This window comes from Lissotriton vulgaris, chromosome 9, assembly GCF_964263255.1.
Source record: "Lissotriton vulgaris chromosome 9, aLisVul1.2, whole genome shotgun sequence".
In the NCBI taxonomy this organism is placed as follows: domain Eukaryota; kingdom Metazoa; phylum Chordata; class Amphibia; order Caudata; family Salamandridae; genus Lissotriton; species Lissotriton vulgaris.
Genome location: NC_141697.1, coordinates 390672611 through 390688748, shown reverse-complemented (window position 1 = coordinate 390688748; position 16138 = coordinate 390672611). Strand labels below are relative to the sequence as shown.

Sequence of the window (16138 nt, the reverse complement as noted above, 5' to 3'; positions counted from 1 at the left end):
TGAAGGATTTGCGGCAGGTTTTGCAAGAGAACTACCCGTGGGTGGTGTTGGGTGAGGATCTATCTTAGTTGGCTTGTCTTCCGGGGTTGAGTGAGTGGAGGGTGGTTGAGTCATAGCAGTGGGGTCTTGTAGACCCAGAGTTCCTGGCGCTGGCCGTGGTCGTGTCGCAGACTGTTGCAGACGGGCTTGCCTTAGGCACAGTGGTCGCCACAAATAGGGGAGGGGGCAGGAGCAGCGGAAGGGAGGCGGGATCAGGGCTGGATCGGTGGCGGGGCCACAGGGGGAGCAGCGGCGAGAAAACATATGAGTAGGTGGCGCGGGGGAAGAACCCCAGTTAAACAGTCAACAGTAGTGCAAAAAGAGCAGCAATCAATCACGAAACAAGAATAACACAATAAAACAAATTAGGGGGAATGACAGAAATGCAAGTAGAACCTCGGCACAGGGAACCAGCAGCCTGCTCAAACCCTGCCGGGATGGAGCTCTTTGCCACAGACGTCTGATCAGGCGGAGCTGCTGGGGGGAGTGCTGGCCTTGGACCAGGAGGTCACCCTAGGAGGCTCACCTGCATTACTCACATAGCATTTATTTTTTGATGTTAATTAAAGTGTTATAGTGTACTGTCACCTATAAGAATGACATTGCAGGATTTCTGTTAGTCCGCTGATGCCTTTCCAAAACTTCAAGATGTTACCAACACAGACAGCACTCTGATGAGGAATACCTTTTTGTTAAGGGAAGGTGTCAAACTTAGTCAGCTCTTGGTTTGAAAGGTGAAGCCAAAGGACTTAACCCTTCACATTTGATGCATAATTGCATTTTTCATATAGGTAGAGTATGTCAATAAATACACTTTAATCAACCACAGAAAATGAGCTTATCATCTCCAACAAACATCAAATGTGTAACCTGTAAGAAAACATTCTAAAAATCTATTACACATTAGTATAAAACTTTCATTATATACATACACTCAAACGTAAAGTCCTAATAAAATATAATAGTCAATGATGAAGTATTGCTCCACACTTTTATTGTATATGTCTCAAGGCTCTCACTGCATAATTTAAATTATACCGGATTCATGGGATCAGGTCTTTGGTGCCGTTCGCTAAGGCTTCCAGAATGTCTCATCTGCCTGGGCACCACAAACAGTAGTTACATTGCTGGTCAAAGCCTAAGGACCTTATCATAATTTTGATGGTCTCAGAGCGGGGCTGCCACGCTGCCACTCTGCTCCAAGACCATTAAAGCCATAAAAAAATTTGCCTGCCAGAGCACGAGTTTTAATGTCTCAGCCAGGCAGTTCTTTGGCGGTCCAACGGCAGTGCCTTTGAAAAGGGCACCGCAATGGGAGCGTGAAAGGTAGTTCCTGGGGGGTATGGACTGTCAAGTCCATGCCCTTCAGGAACTTGGTCTGCATGCAGACAGGGTGACACATGTGCCCACTTGAATGCACCCCCTGGTGCAGAGGTACAAGGGGGCCCTGCAGGGCCCCTCCAGATCTGTTTGATCGATTCAGATGCTCGTCCATCACCACCCCCTTTTGTACCACTTTGTTCGCCATAAGTTGGCAGGGTATGCTCAGACGTTGAGTCCCTTGCTCACTTTGCCACTGGATTCAAGCAAATCTGGCTGAAGACGGCTGGAATGCCAGAAACCGGTCCTAGGAAGCTTGATTCCGGTCCAGGGAAGGCATGGCTTGGCAGTTCGGGCTGGACTGTTCCCATGAGGCACAGGGTCAGACTGATTTGCATATGGCCTTGTCTGAACTGGGGTGGCAGAGTGGGCTAAAGAACGGTGATGGATTAAACCCAGATCTGTTGATGGGTGTGAGTGTTTGATTGGTTCAGATGCTCCGTCCATCACCACCCCCTTTTGTACCGCTTTGTTCACCATAAGTTGGTAGGGTATGCTCAGACGTTGAGTCCCTTGCTCACTTTGCCACTGGATTCAAGCAAGCCTGGCTGAAGGTGGCTGGAATGCTAGAAACCGGTCCTAGGAAGCTTGATTCCGGTCCAGGGAAGGCATGGCTTGGCAGTTCGGGCTGGACCGTTCCCATGAGGCACAGGGTCAGACTGATTTGCATATGGCCATGTCTGAACTGGGATGGCAGAGTGGGCTAAAGAACGGTGATTGATTAAATCCAGATCTGTTGACTGGGTGTGAGTGTTAGATTGGTTCAGATGCTCCGTCCATCACCACCCCCTTTTGTACTTCTTGAAGAAACAGTACTAAATCTTCTACATATAATAAGATTTTGTGGACTTTGTCCCACAGCTGTATACCCTCAGTGCGTCACATTCTCCTCACTGCTTAAGCTAATCGTTCCATCACCAATGCAAACAGTAACAGTGATTGTAGACATCCCTTATTGGTGCTATGTGCGCTTTAAATGCTTCTGATATTAACTGTCCTGTTCTGACTCCAGGACAGGACAATTTGATCCATTTTGTGAACTGAGTACCAAACCCTATACAATGTTGCACTTTCAATAAGAACTGCCATTTGAGTCTATCAAAGGCCTTCTTGATATCAATTGAGAGTGCAGTAGCATGTGTTTGTTCTGAGGGTGTTTCATCCATCACTCCTACTATACTTCTAATGTTGAATGTGGTATTCCTACTGGCAAGAATCCTATTTAGATCTGGTGAACTAGTTCAGGCAAACATTTGCTAAGAACTTGTAGTTGGTTCACAACATGATAATTGATTTATAGGTGGCTTCATCTGTAAGATTCACTCATCAGCCTCTTCAGGTTTTTATGTACATATTTCTGATATGCATTTGTAGGGTGCTACATCCCTCCAAAGGGTTGAAGTACTATACAAATAAATATGTTCTCTTCTGCTTTATCAGTCCAGTTACGGTAGTCAGTACCTTCATACAAAGAAGTTGTAGGGCTACCTCAGTTTTGCCCTGTATTACGTGATTTCTCTCTTATTAAAATGACCAATGCCATCATTACCTTAGTGTTAAAGGATAAATGAACGCAACTCTTAGTCCACAAAGTCAGAATCAAGGATGAGCATTTCAGTCAAACATCTGCCACTTTTCTCTCAGTAGACATTCTTGTCAGTGTTGACCCACTATAGGTCCAACTCAAGTTGTATTTGGTCTCCAAGGCTTCTATTTGCACCATCTGAATGGCCTGTGAAGAAGACTACACAGGCCTCAAATGTCCTTAAAGACTTTGCCGAATAAGACATTTATTTACAATTGGTTCTACTGATGGTTAACCTGATGTTTCGACTATATTTCATATATTTGTTATCACGTATAGAAAATGATGTGTATTAGGGGCCTATAAAACACAAGCCTACATAGAAAGGTTTGGAGTGTTGTGCAGTGAGAGGAGCATTCGAAACTGAGAGAGGCATGAAAAGAGGATAGTAGCAGAATGGTGGGTAAGGAGTTGGAGGGGTACAGCACAGGGAGATGTGATACAGTGTCGGTATAGACAAGGGGAAGATGAGAAATCTATGACTTAGCCTTTCTCCTACTTTTATTGTGATATTGAATGTAGTACTGTTTTGTTTATGATAAACCATAATTTATAAAAAAAACATGCTATTCCTGTAAGAACCAAATTATAAAGCTCTTCATAAAAGGTATACAACACTTTCTCCCTTATTAAAGGAACAAAGCGTCAATTTTCTTGTTACGAGAATCGCTCGGTTAATTCGACCTCACTATTAGGGCTAATTATCTGGGGCCTCTATGTAATTTGATGTTCAGCTCAGAGTTTTCACAGTAATATACATCAATGTCATAGTTTACATCCACTTTGTCACAGAAAACAACATTTTGAATAAGGACCGTTATGATGGGAAAAAGGTTGTTTCATGTACACAGTTGAGGAGGAGTGGGTGTGGGGTTGTGAGAAGTGTTGTGAATGATTAAAAGTAGCTGCAAAGGCTCTATACACGCTTACAGAGCATTAATCATTGAACCTCTCAGCATTGTACCCTTTGCCCTTTAGGTGTTTAGGATTGCAGCCACCCCCAATGCTGGGCCATTTCTTTACACTAGATACTGTTAATATTCATGCCTGCATACCTTCTGTCTATGACAGATATCCAGACTAAATTGGTACCTACTTTCCCCATGTTAGGGTTTGTAAAGGTACCCATGGCTTGACTCACACAGGAAAATCCTGAGAAAATTGCCATATTAAGGCCCAAATGTTTTATTACCTGCAAATGGCATCAACATAAGATTTGCTAAGATTACCCTCGTCCCAGCTTCCAGAAAGAGAGGCAAAACATCTACATCGTGTTGATCACAATTTGATAAATATCTCATATATTTGCAGGTTATTCTGCTTAGCTCATCGTGCAATCAACCTTACTGCCCGCCTGCTTTATTGATTACACAGCAGCCTTTGTTAAGGTCCAACAACAAATACTATGGAAAAGGCTGCCAGCATGGGGCTGTTATCAGTCCAAATCTTTGTCTTTTAGGAAATCATTAAAAACCTGCCTCTTTAACAACTAATCTCTTGAATGTTTAGCATATTGTATTAATTCTTTGCTGGAAGCAAGCCAAGATGCCCCAGGGCCTTCCAGCTCTATACAAGCTGTAAAACCAATCCATCAAATCAATCAAGTCAAGTCAAATCACTTTATTCGATTGATTAAAATCATAAAAGTACACATATAAATCACATTCAATAACTACAATAGTAAAACAGTGAAAGAGTCAATTAATCAATCATCTCACTGTACTCACACACATGGGTTCTAGTGAAAGGTGGGAAAGGGCTGACTGTCTTGAAAAAAATCAACATCAATAGAGGCTTGAAGCAGGGTTGTACTCCCGCTCCTATCCTCTTTAGCGTTTATACTGCAGACATCAAGGTGTGCTCAGGAAAAGCAAGATCACTTTCTCCAAACATATCAACGCCCATTTACAATTCTTACTGTTTGCCAATAACATTTTTATTCTTGATAGCACAAATGTTGGGCTGCAAAAGACCTTAAACAAGTTCCACAAATATAATTGGAAAAAAAAACAAAGATTGAGTGCATTTCAGTGGTGTAGCTAGACATTTTGCTGCCCATGGCAGTCACTGCATTTGCCACCCAGCAGCCGCATGCAAGAGCGGGGGTGGGGTGGGTGGATTCCGCCGCATCCCAAAACTCATGCCTCCTGGGGCAGACGCCCCACCTAATCCCCCACTTGCTATACCACTGATGAACCAGACGGATGTGTGACCAAGCACAGCTCCAAGGTAGTTGAGACAATTTTCGGGAAGTATTCAAATGTATTCAGTTCTAGTGTTGGTGCAGAACGCCCTGGGAATTATTGATGACCATTAGATTATTAAGGAATTAATTTTGCTCTGGTACCATTCAAAATCAAGCTTTCTGAGGAAAAGAAAGGTTTTACCAGTGGCGTAGCTAGACATTGTGCTGCCTGTGGCGGTCACTGAGTTTGGCGTCAGCGGGGGTGCTGGCTAATCCAGTGACTGCCACCTCGCACAGCCCCAGGGAAGAGTGGGGGGATTCTGCCCTCCCCCCAACTGCCCTTTTGCAATGCCACTGTGGGCCATAAAGACCTTGCGTGAACTATTTGGCATATTGCTCTCTGGGCAAGAATGCAAAGACAGGAACATTAAAAGTGGCAATTAGGCCTATATTGATTGTGATCGTCCTGCGGCAACGACATGGGCAAAGTATTTAAATAACTCAGTTAAAGAATAGGATGTACAATCAATCTGGAAAAGCAACCTTCTGAATGAAGCTTTCAAATCAGCCTTAAAAATACAAGTTTGGCTTCTCATTAGGTCTGCACACACCAAACATTTGGCCTAACTCAGCCACCTGGACTATATCATGAACTCATACAACACCATGTCTGCCCAGCAATATATATTAGAACCAATGCGTACATCAATGAGACTATCCATCATCAATATGCGGTTTCTACTGCTCCCAATGAAAGAACTTAGGATGTTCTGCACAACCATCAATTCCTGAATTACAGGTGCACGTTACGCGATTGTGAGCAAGAATCCATCCTTCACATTGTTTGCTCTTACTCAGGGATGCACGGTGAGAGGCATTTCCTACTTGAGAAGATTTTTCTAAAGAAACATCAGACAATCCTAGGAATCATTGAAGGACTGTCGGAATATGCAGAACATCCCTGACCAATGTCAAGCTGCCAAGTTCTTTACGGATGTCACCAGAAAACTTGATCTAAAATTACTTCAACTGCACTCATGGTTGACATCTTGCATGCACTCATGGAGCCAACAAGGTCATGCACAGGATTTCCTACCTAGCAGCATCCCATAAGTATCTGAAGCATTCAGTTGCTTATGTATTAAGGGGGGCATTATACATCGCCGGAGGGACTCCCCCCTCGTTGCTTAGCTTGACACTGGTCATACTCTGCAATACCAACTTGAGTCATAATGTCTGGTTGCTGAACTAACACAAACTTAATCATGAATCTGACGCAGAGGCCTGCCTGTCATATTTAATTTTTAATTATTGATGTATTTAAAATTATTTTAAATGGTCTATTTGTTTTATTTAATGCTGGGTGAGGCAGTCATATTGTGATTATCATTCAAGCATACTTTATATGAGAGTGTAAATACTCAAACATAATGAATGTACTCACATACTTATAGACCAATGGGGTGGTTAAATAGGAGTAACGCCAGCACTGCACCTCACCAGATCTACCCCTGAGGGCCGAATGAATGCCCTTTCAGGAAAGGGCATAATTTGCCTTTCCAATGGTACCTTTACATTGCAGACATTTGGTCGGGGTGCTGTGCTCCCTAACATCACACACAATGATAGCATCTGGAGCTGGCTATTTTCTGTTTCATAATGCATGAAGTCAGCTTGATATGAAAGCTGATGGCAATTCCGGGGGAAAATAACATGCCCCAGGCTGCATGGAAGTCCTTTCTTCTTCCGCTGCAGCCTGAGTGGGGACCTGAAGTGGGAAGACGTCCATGGAAGCTACTAAATGTATTCTTAGACTTTGGATCGAGGTAGTCACTTCCTCCGCTCAAACACAGAAGAATTTGCTACATAAATAGTACATAGACTCTTACCTTTCACCAAACACATAGAAAAGGCCTTTATAAGCGAGTGGATCCTTTGAACTGTTTGGCGACATCAGGAATTCCTGGAAGCAAAGAGATACATATGTGTTATAGTTTCATTGACCTGTCACAGAAAAACATGTATGAAGTCTTCGTAAAATAAGTCTACTAAACACGGAGGGGCCGATTCACAGCACTACTCTGAGATAAAATCCTAAACTTACTACTTTTGGTATTCACAGAAGGCATTTAATAGTAGTAAAGTTAGGACTCCTAACTTTACCACTACTAAACTGAGATAACATCCTAAACTTACTACTTTTGGTATTCACAGAAGGCATTTAGTAGCAGTAAAGTTAGGACTCCTAACTTTATTACTACTACATGCCTTTTGTGAATTCCGAAAGTCAGATAGTTAAGATTTTGTCTCAGTTTAGTAGTAGTAAAGTTAGGAGCCCTAACTTTACTACTACTAAATGCCTTTGGTGAACACCAAAAGTAGTACGTTTAGGATTTTAGCTCAGATTAGTTCTGTGAATCAGCCCCAGAGTAAGTAGTTGGATGCTGAAATTTTTTAAAATCAGCTTAGGGTACATATTTTTGGAGGGATAGTCACAGCATCCTTCATACATCAGAAAGATGAAAGCTGCAGGAAGCATATTGCATGCCCTAAACCAAAAAGGAAGAAAATGTTGATAATTGCTCAATGTATTAACTATGATGTGGTATTGGCTCGTGAGTGTTGGCGTGAGCATGTGAGGGTCGCATGAGGTATGCAGAATGTGTGGGGCATGTAGAATGTTTATGGTTGAAAGTGTGGTCGGGTGGATGAGTTAGTGGAACGGTTTCTGGTGGGAGCGAAGGAAGCTATCTCCGGTGTCGCTGCTATCTTTATGCTATATTAAATATTTTGTGGAACCATTGACTTGCTTTGGACATCCTTCTTTTACTACAATGGCGGCGAGCAGGAACACGGCAACACTGGGGATGTACAGATAGGAATATTTATTCTGAAATTTCTACCCGCGAGTGCGCTGATCTTCAAAGTTCTGCGTCACGTCACTGTGAATTTCAGAGTCTGGAGTGCACCAATCTTTGACAGCTTCCTTCAGTTGATTTTCTGATGTTTGCCCCCTGCTTGCCGGCAACACTTGCCGGCAACACTCACTGGGATGAAGGAATAAAATGCCCTAAAGCTGCAGCTCCTATCCTGCCTGATCTGCAGGCAAGAACCTCGCCCTTGGGCCTCTCAGGCCTCACATGTCAAGGCACCAAGCTCTTCACCTAGGACTTCACTGCCCAGGGACTCGGGGTCCCATAACACCCAGCAGGCCCTAGTCTGGCGGCATTCACCTGGTCGACGCCCATGTGCACACCCGCGCGCAGTGGACACCGGCATTCTAGTTTGGACTGCGCCAAGGCCACCTACGCCAAGGAAGGAGGGACTGCGCCAGTGCCACCTGCACCAGAGGAAGATGTCTGATCCGGCCACCACCGGTGGTGGTGCCCCCCGAACAGCGCAAGCACCCCTGCAGGCCGTGCTCCTGGGCCCCGCTCCACAACATGCAGCCCTCGCAGCTCCTGCTCCAGTGCACGTAGCCCAGCACGTCTACGCCCCCCCCCCCCCGGCCACGGAACAGCCGCATCACTGCCGCCATTTAGTGAGCTCTCGGACCCGTCCACCGCTGCAGCAAGATGGCGCTCATGGATCACTATTCTTAGGCATCAGGGAGACGGATGCGAGAGTGAAAAGGTCGCTCCTCATGTGTTACGGCGGAGCAAAACTTTACGATCTGTTTGAGACATTACTGGACATAGGCGCAGACGATGACTATGCCGGAGCAGTTGCAGCTTTAAATCGCCACTTTGATCCCCAGATTAACCCAGACTACAAATGGTTCAAGCTGCGGAAGGCACGGCAGGGGGAAACAGAAACCGTGGATGTCTAATATGCCCGGTTGAGGAAATTTGCCACCTCATGTGAACTGCCTGATCAGAGACTGGAAATCCGTGCACAGCTCATTCAAGGCTGCCGCTCAGTCCAGCTAAGACGTCTCATTCTCTGACAGCCTCGTACATCCCTCGACGAAATAATGGTCCTAGCCAGGTCTCACGCACTGTCCAGCGCTCGGGCTGACGAGATGGAAATCAGCCGTCATGGTGCCACGGACACCTACAATCAAGGAGGAGAAAGTAGAGAAGATCTGCAGACAACCTCAACAGCCCAGAGGAGGAGCGAGGGCCCCGCAAAGCTCCATGTGCGGCAACTGCAGCATGGATCATCCTCCGAGTGGGAAGTGTTTTGTAAGTGGGAAAACGTGCTCGCAGTGCGTCAAGCTCAACCATTTTGCTAAGGTTTGCCGGAGTGGAGGCGGGCGGCGCAATGCCCCAGGCCAGCACGGACTTGCACAGGGTGTGCGACAGTTGACATTGGAGGATCCAGGTCCCTGCAGCGACAACTCACGATCAAATTTTGACCTTGAAGGGGATGATGATGATGTGTTCTTCATGTCATTCGTTGGCAGAGAAGGTCCCAGGAGACTTCCCCCATCAATGTGCGACATCACCGTAGCAGGTTCCCCAGTGCACGCCCTGATAGACACGGGGGCGTTGGTCAATGTGATGGACAGCATCCAATATGAGAAGTTTGCACCTCGCCCACCCCTCCAGCCGTCCAGAGCTTTTGACAGCGATGAGCCGCTCCGTCTGCGAGGGGTCATAGAGGTGGAGGTCACCAGCAATGGCCAGAGTTTGAGAACAATATTCCACGTCACGGAGGGGAAGAGAGGGACCCTCCTCAGTTGCCACACGGCTGAAGACTTAGAGCTGGTGTTTTTCGCCAATCAAGTACACGAGCTACACGCACGTGAAATGCTCAAGGATTTCCCCATCCTGTTTCAAGGACTGGGCTGCCTTAAGCGGAAGACCTTCAAGTTGCACGTGGACCACACGGTCAGGCCCATGGCGTTGAGGCACCGGAGGGTGCCATTCCACCGGCGGCCGCAGGTGGAAGAAGAACTCCACCAGCGGCCGCAGGTGGAAGAACTCCAAAAACTTGAAGACTTGGGGGTCATTGATAAGGTGTCGGGCCCGACCCCGTGGGTCTCACCCCTTATCAATGCCCCAAAACTGAAACAACCAGGAGCCATTCGACTGTGCATCGACATGCACCTACCGAACAAGGCCGTAAAATGTGAGCGGCATCTCACACCTACGGTGAACGACATTGTCGCGGACTTAAATGGTGCCAGATGGTTCACCAAGTTGGACCTCAACGTGGGATATCACAAACTGGAGCTTCACCCCGACACCTGCAACATCACCACATTTTCCACACACGTCGGCCTACGTCGCTACAGAAGGCTAAGTTTTGGCGTCTCATCGGCGGCAGAGGTGTTCCAAAACGCCATACGGCAGACACTCTCAGGACTATTTAATGTGATTAATTTAAGTGATAACATACTCGTCTTCTCCAAGACCCTTGAGGACCACCACACACACCTCAGAACCACCTTGCAGCGCCTAGCGGACAATGAACTCACCTTACACCGAGCGAAGCACTCCTTTTACCAGGAGTCGGTAGACTTCGGCTACATCTTCTCCAGAGATTGTTTGGGCGTTGACCCAAGGAAGGCGGAGGCCATCCGTTCAGCACCAAGACCGACAACAGCCATGAAAGTCCGAAGCATCTTGGGGATGACCACATATTGCGCCCGGTTCATCCCCAACCTCGCGTCCCTCTCTGAGCCACTTTGAGTCCTAACCAAGGCAGGACAACCATGGACCTGGTCAGCCAAGGAAGACAATGCGTTTCAGGCGGTCAAAGATGCCCTCATCGACGATCAGAGGATGGCGTACCTCCGCCTGAACAGACGCACAGAGGTAGTAGTGGACGCCAGCCATGTCGGTCTGGGAGCTGTACTCATGCAGGAAACGAAGTTGAGAGTCTGGGTACCCACCGCGTATGCCTGTCGGGCGCTGGCTGCAACTGAGATGTGGTATGTTCAGATAGAACGGGAGGCACTGGCTATAAAGTGGGCGTGGCAATATTTCCATCTATACCTCTATGGACTTGAGTTTCAGGTGATCACGGACCACAAGCCCCTCGTCCCGCTGTTCGCTGGAACTGCCAGACTCGCACCCCCACGGATTGAGAGGTGGGCCGTGCAGCTGCAGGCTTACCATTTTGAGGTACACTTCTGACCAGGGGCGACAATCCGGCTGACTTCCTGCCGCACCATCCGAGTGCGCCCCTACCAGATCTCACACAAGAAGAAGTCGATGAAGTTGATGAAATCATGCAGATGATCTCACAGGAGCCTGTCCTGTCACTCTCACACTGGAGGATGTAGGAAAAGCCACAGAATCCGACAAATGCCTCAAAAGAACATGCTGACCAATCGAAACTGGAGACACTTCCTGTATGGCTTCAGCTCCCTCACGGCAGAGGAACAATGCTTTTGGCAACAAATCTGGAGAGCTCAGAGCGAGCTCAGTGAAGGCCCTCACGGAGTGATACTTCAAGGAACCTCCCTTGTGATCCCCACATGTTTGCAAAAGGAAGTAGTCCAGCTGGCGCATCAAGGCCATCAGGGTGCGTCCAAAACCAAAGCCCGGCTCAGAAGCAAAGTGTGTTTCCCAGGGATGGATGCTATGGTGGAGGACATGGTGCGCAACTGCCACTCATGCAACATCACAAGCGGAGACCCTGTGCCACACCGGGTGATCACGGAAGACCCATGCCCGGATCCATGGTCCAAACGATTTTGGATCATTCCCAGATGGCCGGAACACTCTAGTACTCATCGAATCACATTCCCGATTCCCCATGTTAGAGGTAGTGCCCTCGATGGCGTTTCCCCATGTCAAAGCGTTACTGGATCGGACATTTGCAATAATGGGTCTGCCCGAGGAGATCCGGTCGGACAACAAACACCCTTCCAGGGCAGAGACTTCCAGACCTACCTGGCATCCCGTGGGGTCAGACACAGAAAGATTAGCCCACAGTGGCCCCAGGCAAACTGGGAGGTGGAGCGGTTTATGCGTACTCTGAACCGGGCCCTCAAGATTGGGGTGGAGAAAGGAGAGGATGCCGAACAATGTCTCTCACAGTTTCTCAGTGCCTAACGCCTAACACCGCATTGCACCACCCGGTGTGCCCCGGCGCACCTGCTTTTCCGAGAGGCCCCCAGAGACTGCGTCCCATCGACCCCGTCATGGAGTCTACCAGAACTGGACCAGAGTGCCGCACAAGGAAGAAGGAAGCTGTCAAACGACAAGGTGAGCCAAGCTCGAAGAGCCCGACCAATTAACATTGTAGTTGGAGACAGAGTGATATTAAAAGACCGTCACCCGAACTGGAAATACTGCACTGCGTATGAGCCGGAAGTGTGGGAAGTGGTCAACGTCCAAGGGACCATGGTGTCGGCGGTACAAGGCACCTGGATGGTCACACGAAACACATCTTGGTTTAAGAGGGTCCCCAGGGATATGGGAAAAGGAGATTCACCGGCCGAAGAAATGGAGTGCGGAGAAGGAACGGTCTCAGCAGAGACCTCACAAAATCAACGTGAGGAAATGCCAACGCAGCCTCGGACTGAGCCAGAAGTGACATACATCAGGGAGAGTCCAGCGGAGGCAGAAACCATCCCCGTGGAGGATCCTGAAGGGTCGGAAGTCAGCCAGAACTCCCGGAGCCAGAAGTATGGTCTTCGGCCGAATCCGACCCCCAGTCAGAGACTGAGAGACTATGCGTGGTGCACCCACAAGATCTGAGTGCTCCCCATAGAAGAAACTACATATCCGAAAGATTGGAGGGATGTAGTGAGGGAGTCACACGGGCCATCAATACATGCAAGCACGCACACCCCCCCCCCGAGGGTGGGCTCGCCGAGGGGATAAATAAAGGGGCACGAGACCGCATGGGGTCTTTGTCCGAGTATAGTTTATTGTGTCCACACGTCTCTGTTATTTTAGCTAAGGCCCAAACCTGCGGCCTAGGTCGTCCCTTGCCCCTGGCGACCTGCGTCACCACACAAAGGTCACTTAGTAACGAACAACGTGGTTAATACGTCAGTACGCACGCAATGTGGCAGCCATTTTAATTAAATTATTGCAACTACGAGTGACAGCTGGCAACCCACAACACTGTAAATACAGTATTAAGTGAGCAATTAACATTTATTCATCATTTTTACAGTTACGTTTGGGACATAACAATCACGTTTAGACTTCATACTAACATCCAGGTAATGATAATACTGTGGATTCCCGCCGTGGTTGTCATTGGAGACTGGCACCTTTGATTGTATTCCAAGTTCACGGATTTTGTCTGGGATAAGTGATACTTATCTAAAAATATTACGTGCTGGATTCTAAAGGATTTCTTAATTCAAACAACTAACTTTGGTGAACTTTTTGCACAAGTAGTGTCTACTGGCCACGATCTGGCGGCGTAAAAGTGCCGCAGGGAACTTTTACGCCGCCAGATCAACCCTTTTATGACGCTCTAGAGGCACAGTGTGCCGGCCCATATTTACAAGGGCAGGCAAAGCCACCCTGCATTGTTTTCCATGGACTTGTAAATATGGAGTAAGACAATACTTTAGTCTTCGTGGAAGGGGCATTCCATGGGTGTTGCTGTTGTAGCACACATAAAACGAGGAAAACAGCTCCTTTGATTTTTCTGTGTGCAGGAAGGTGTCCCTTCCTGCACAAAAACAATCATGCCAACAACACAGACACCCTTGCACCTTGGTGCAAGAGTCCCTGCTTTGGCGCTCGGCTGCAATTTGTGTGCCGCACTGGCAGAAAGGACAGGAATGCACCGTAACTTGTAGAGATGGCACATTCCTACCCTTTTATTTTGTTGTAGGACAGCACAGCTAGCAGGCCTGCGGTATTGCCCAATGTCAAAATATTGTAAATATGCCTCTCAGTCTCTCCTGAAAAGTGCAACAAGTTCCTGGGCTTCGCCTGTGGTTTTGGGACCCTGTATAAAGATTTTGACACATTATCTTTAAATTCTCAGAAATGGTAGCCAACAGCCCCCTCAGAACAGTGTCCTTGAGCGCACCAGACCTTTGAAACCCTCTACTGCCTCTCTACACAGCCCCAACTCAAAGGCTGATAAAATGCCAAGACTGATACAATGACTGTCCTGTGGTAATCTCAGATGTAATTCAATAATGTAAGGCATAATTTAGAGCATAGCACCAGTCCACCAGGTTTCCAGAAAAATGTTGGGGCATATTTACAAGGACTTAACAGCACCAGAACATCATGATTAGTACCTTTCTGGTGGCGTTAAGTACTTCACCTTATTTACAAAGTGGCATTAAGTCACTTAACGTGGCTTAACGCCACCTTGTAAATAATGCCCCTGTTCATGCAGCATTAGCGTGAAAGGGGCAGGCAATGGGTGCTGCAGTGGGCTTTCTGCCCCAACACACATTTCTTTTTGACACTACCCCCCATATATACAAGGAATGAGGCAGCGCCAAAAATAGGACCAAAAAATACCTGGTCTTAAAAAGGGGATATGAGGGGAAAAAAAATTCTCCTTGTATTTTGCTCTTTCTACATGTGCTGCATTCTGCAGCACACATAGAAACAGTAAATTGCATTTGAAGATTGTTTATGTGCAAGAAGGTGTCCCTTCAAAGCTTTTCCCAGCAGTCTGAACAGCAGAAAAGTATGTTGGAACTCCAGTTCTATAGAATGCAGAGAGTCTTAGGTACTTTTCAGAAAAAGGGGGTGGTGATGGACAGAGTATCTGAATTAAGCAGAACACTCCTACCCAGTCAACAAATCAGGGCTTGATCCATCACCATTTTTTAGCTCACTGCACCATCCCAGCTCAGAACCTGACTACATGCAAATTAGTCTGTCCCTGGCCCAGTGCATCATGGGAACAGGGCAGACCAAACTACCAAGCCAATTCTTTTACTGGAAAGGAAACAAGCTTCCGGGGACCGGTTTCTGGCATTACAGCCGTCTTCGGCCCGGCTTGCTTGAATCCTGATGGTGCAGTGAGCAAGGGACTCATGTCTGAGCATACCCTTCCACGCTTATGGTGGACAAAACGATTCAGAAAAAGGGGGTGGTGATGGACAGAGTATCTGAATTAAGCAGAACACTCCTACCCAGTCAACAGATCAGGGCTTGATCCATCACCGTTTTTTAGCTCACTGCACCATCCCAGCTCAGAACCTGGCTACATGCAAATTAGTCTGTCCCTGGCCCAGTGCGTCATGGGAACAGGGCAGACCAAACTACCAAGCCAATTCTTTTACTGGAAAGGAAACAAGCTTCCGGGGACCGGTTTCTGGCATTGCAGCCGCCTTCGGCCCGGCTTGCTTGAATCCTGATGGTCTAGTGAGCAAGGGACTCATGTCTGAGCATACCCTTCCACGCTTATGGTGGACAAAACGATTCAGAAAAAGGGGGTGGTGATGGACAGAGTATCTGAATTAAGCAGAACACTCCTACCCAGTCAACAGATCAGGGCTTGATCCATCACCGTTTTTTAGCTCACTGCACCATCCCAGCTCAGAACCTGGCTACATGCAAATTAGTCTGTCCCTGGCCCAGTGGATCATGGGAACAGGGCAGACCAAACTACCAAGCCAATTCTTTGTGATGCCAGAAACCGGTCCCGGGAAGCTTGTTTCCTTTCCAGTAAAAGAATTGGCTTGGTAGTTAATTAGCTGATTAGCATAAATATCAGAAACTTGGAAAATAGTGCACAATTCCACATGTGGATGAGTACTTTAAATTAATTTGGATAAAAATTCAAGAAGAAAGCATACAGAGAAAATATTGATGATTTAACAAGAAAAAGGATTGAGGCCGAAATGGCGCACCTGAGCTGTGCAAGTGGTTCAGGGGTGCATCTACACCCCTGTCATTACATGTTGTTTCATTTTCTGGTGTCACAACAGGTTGGCACCTACCATTCTGCACGCATTCAAAGGAAAAAGTGGACAAGTTTGAACGGATTAAGGAAAAACGGAAAAAACTGCATAATAGGTGTGCATCCCACCACCATATTTTCTTGATGAACTTTGC

At 47.1% G+C, this 16138-nt stretch overlaps 1 protein-coding gene across 2 annotated transcripts in view; it reads right to left on the bottom strand.

Moving 5' to 3' along the window:
• The window catches only part of LOC147690170 (cholesterol 24-hydroxylase-like), a 440216-nt gene that overhangs the window by 269055 nt on the left and 155023 nt on the right, over positions 1-16138 (bottom strand). For both annotated transcript variants that reach the window (XR_015299935.1, XM_086937762.1), the window contains exon 4: positions 7079-7152. Coding sequence is in view for 1 of the 2 variants with exons in the window: in XM_086937762.1 (XP_086793888.1) it covers positions 7079-7152 (74 nt within the window). In the remaining variant the exon portion in view is untranslated. The remainder of the gene's footprint in view (positions 1-7078; positions 7153-16138) is intronic.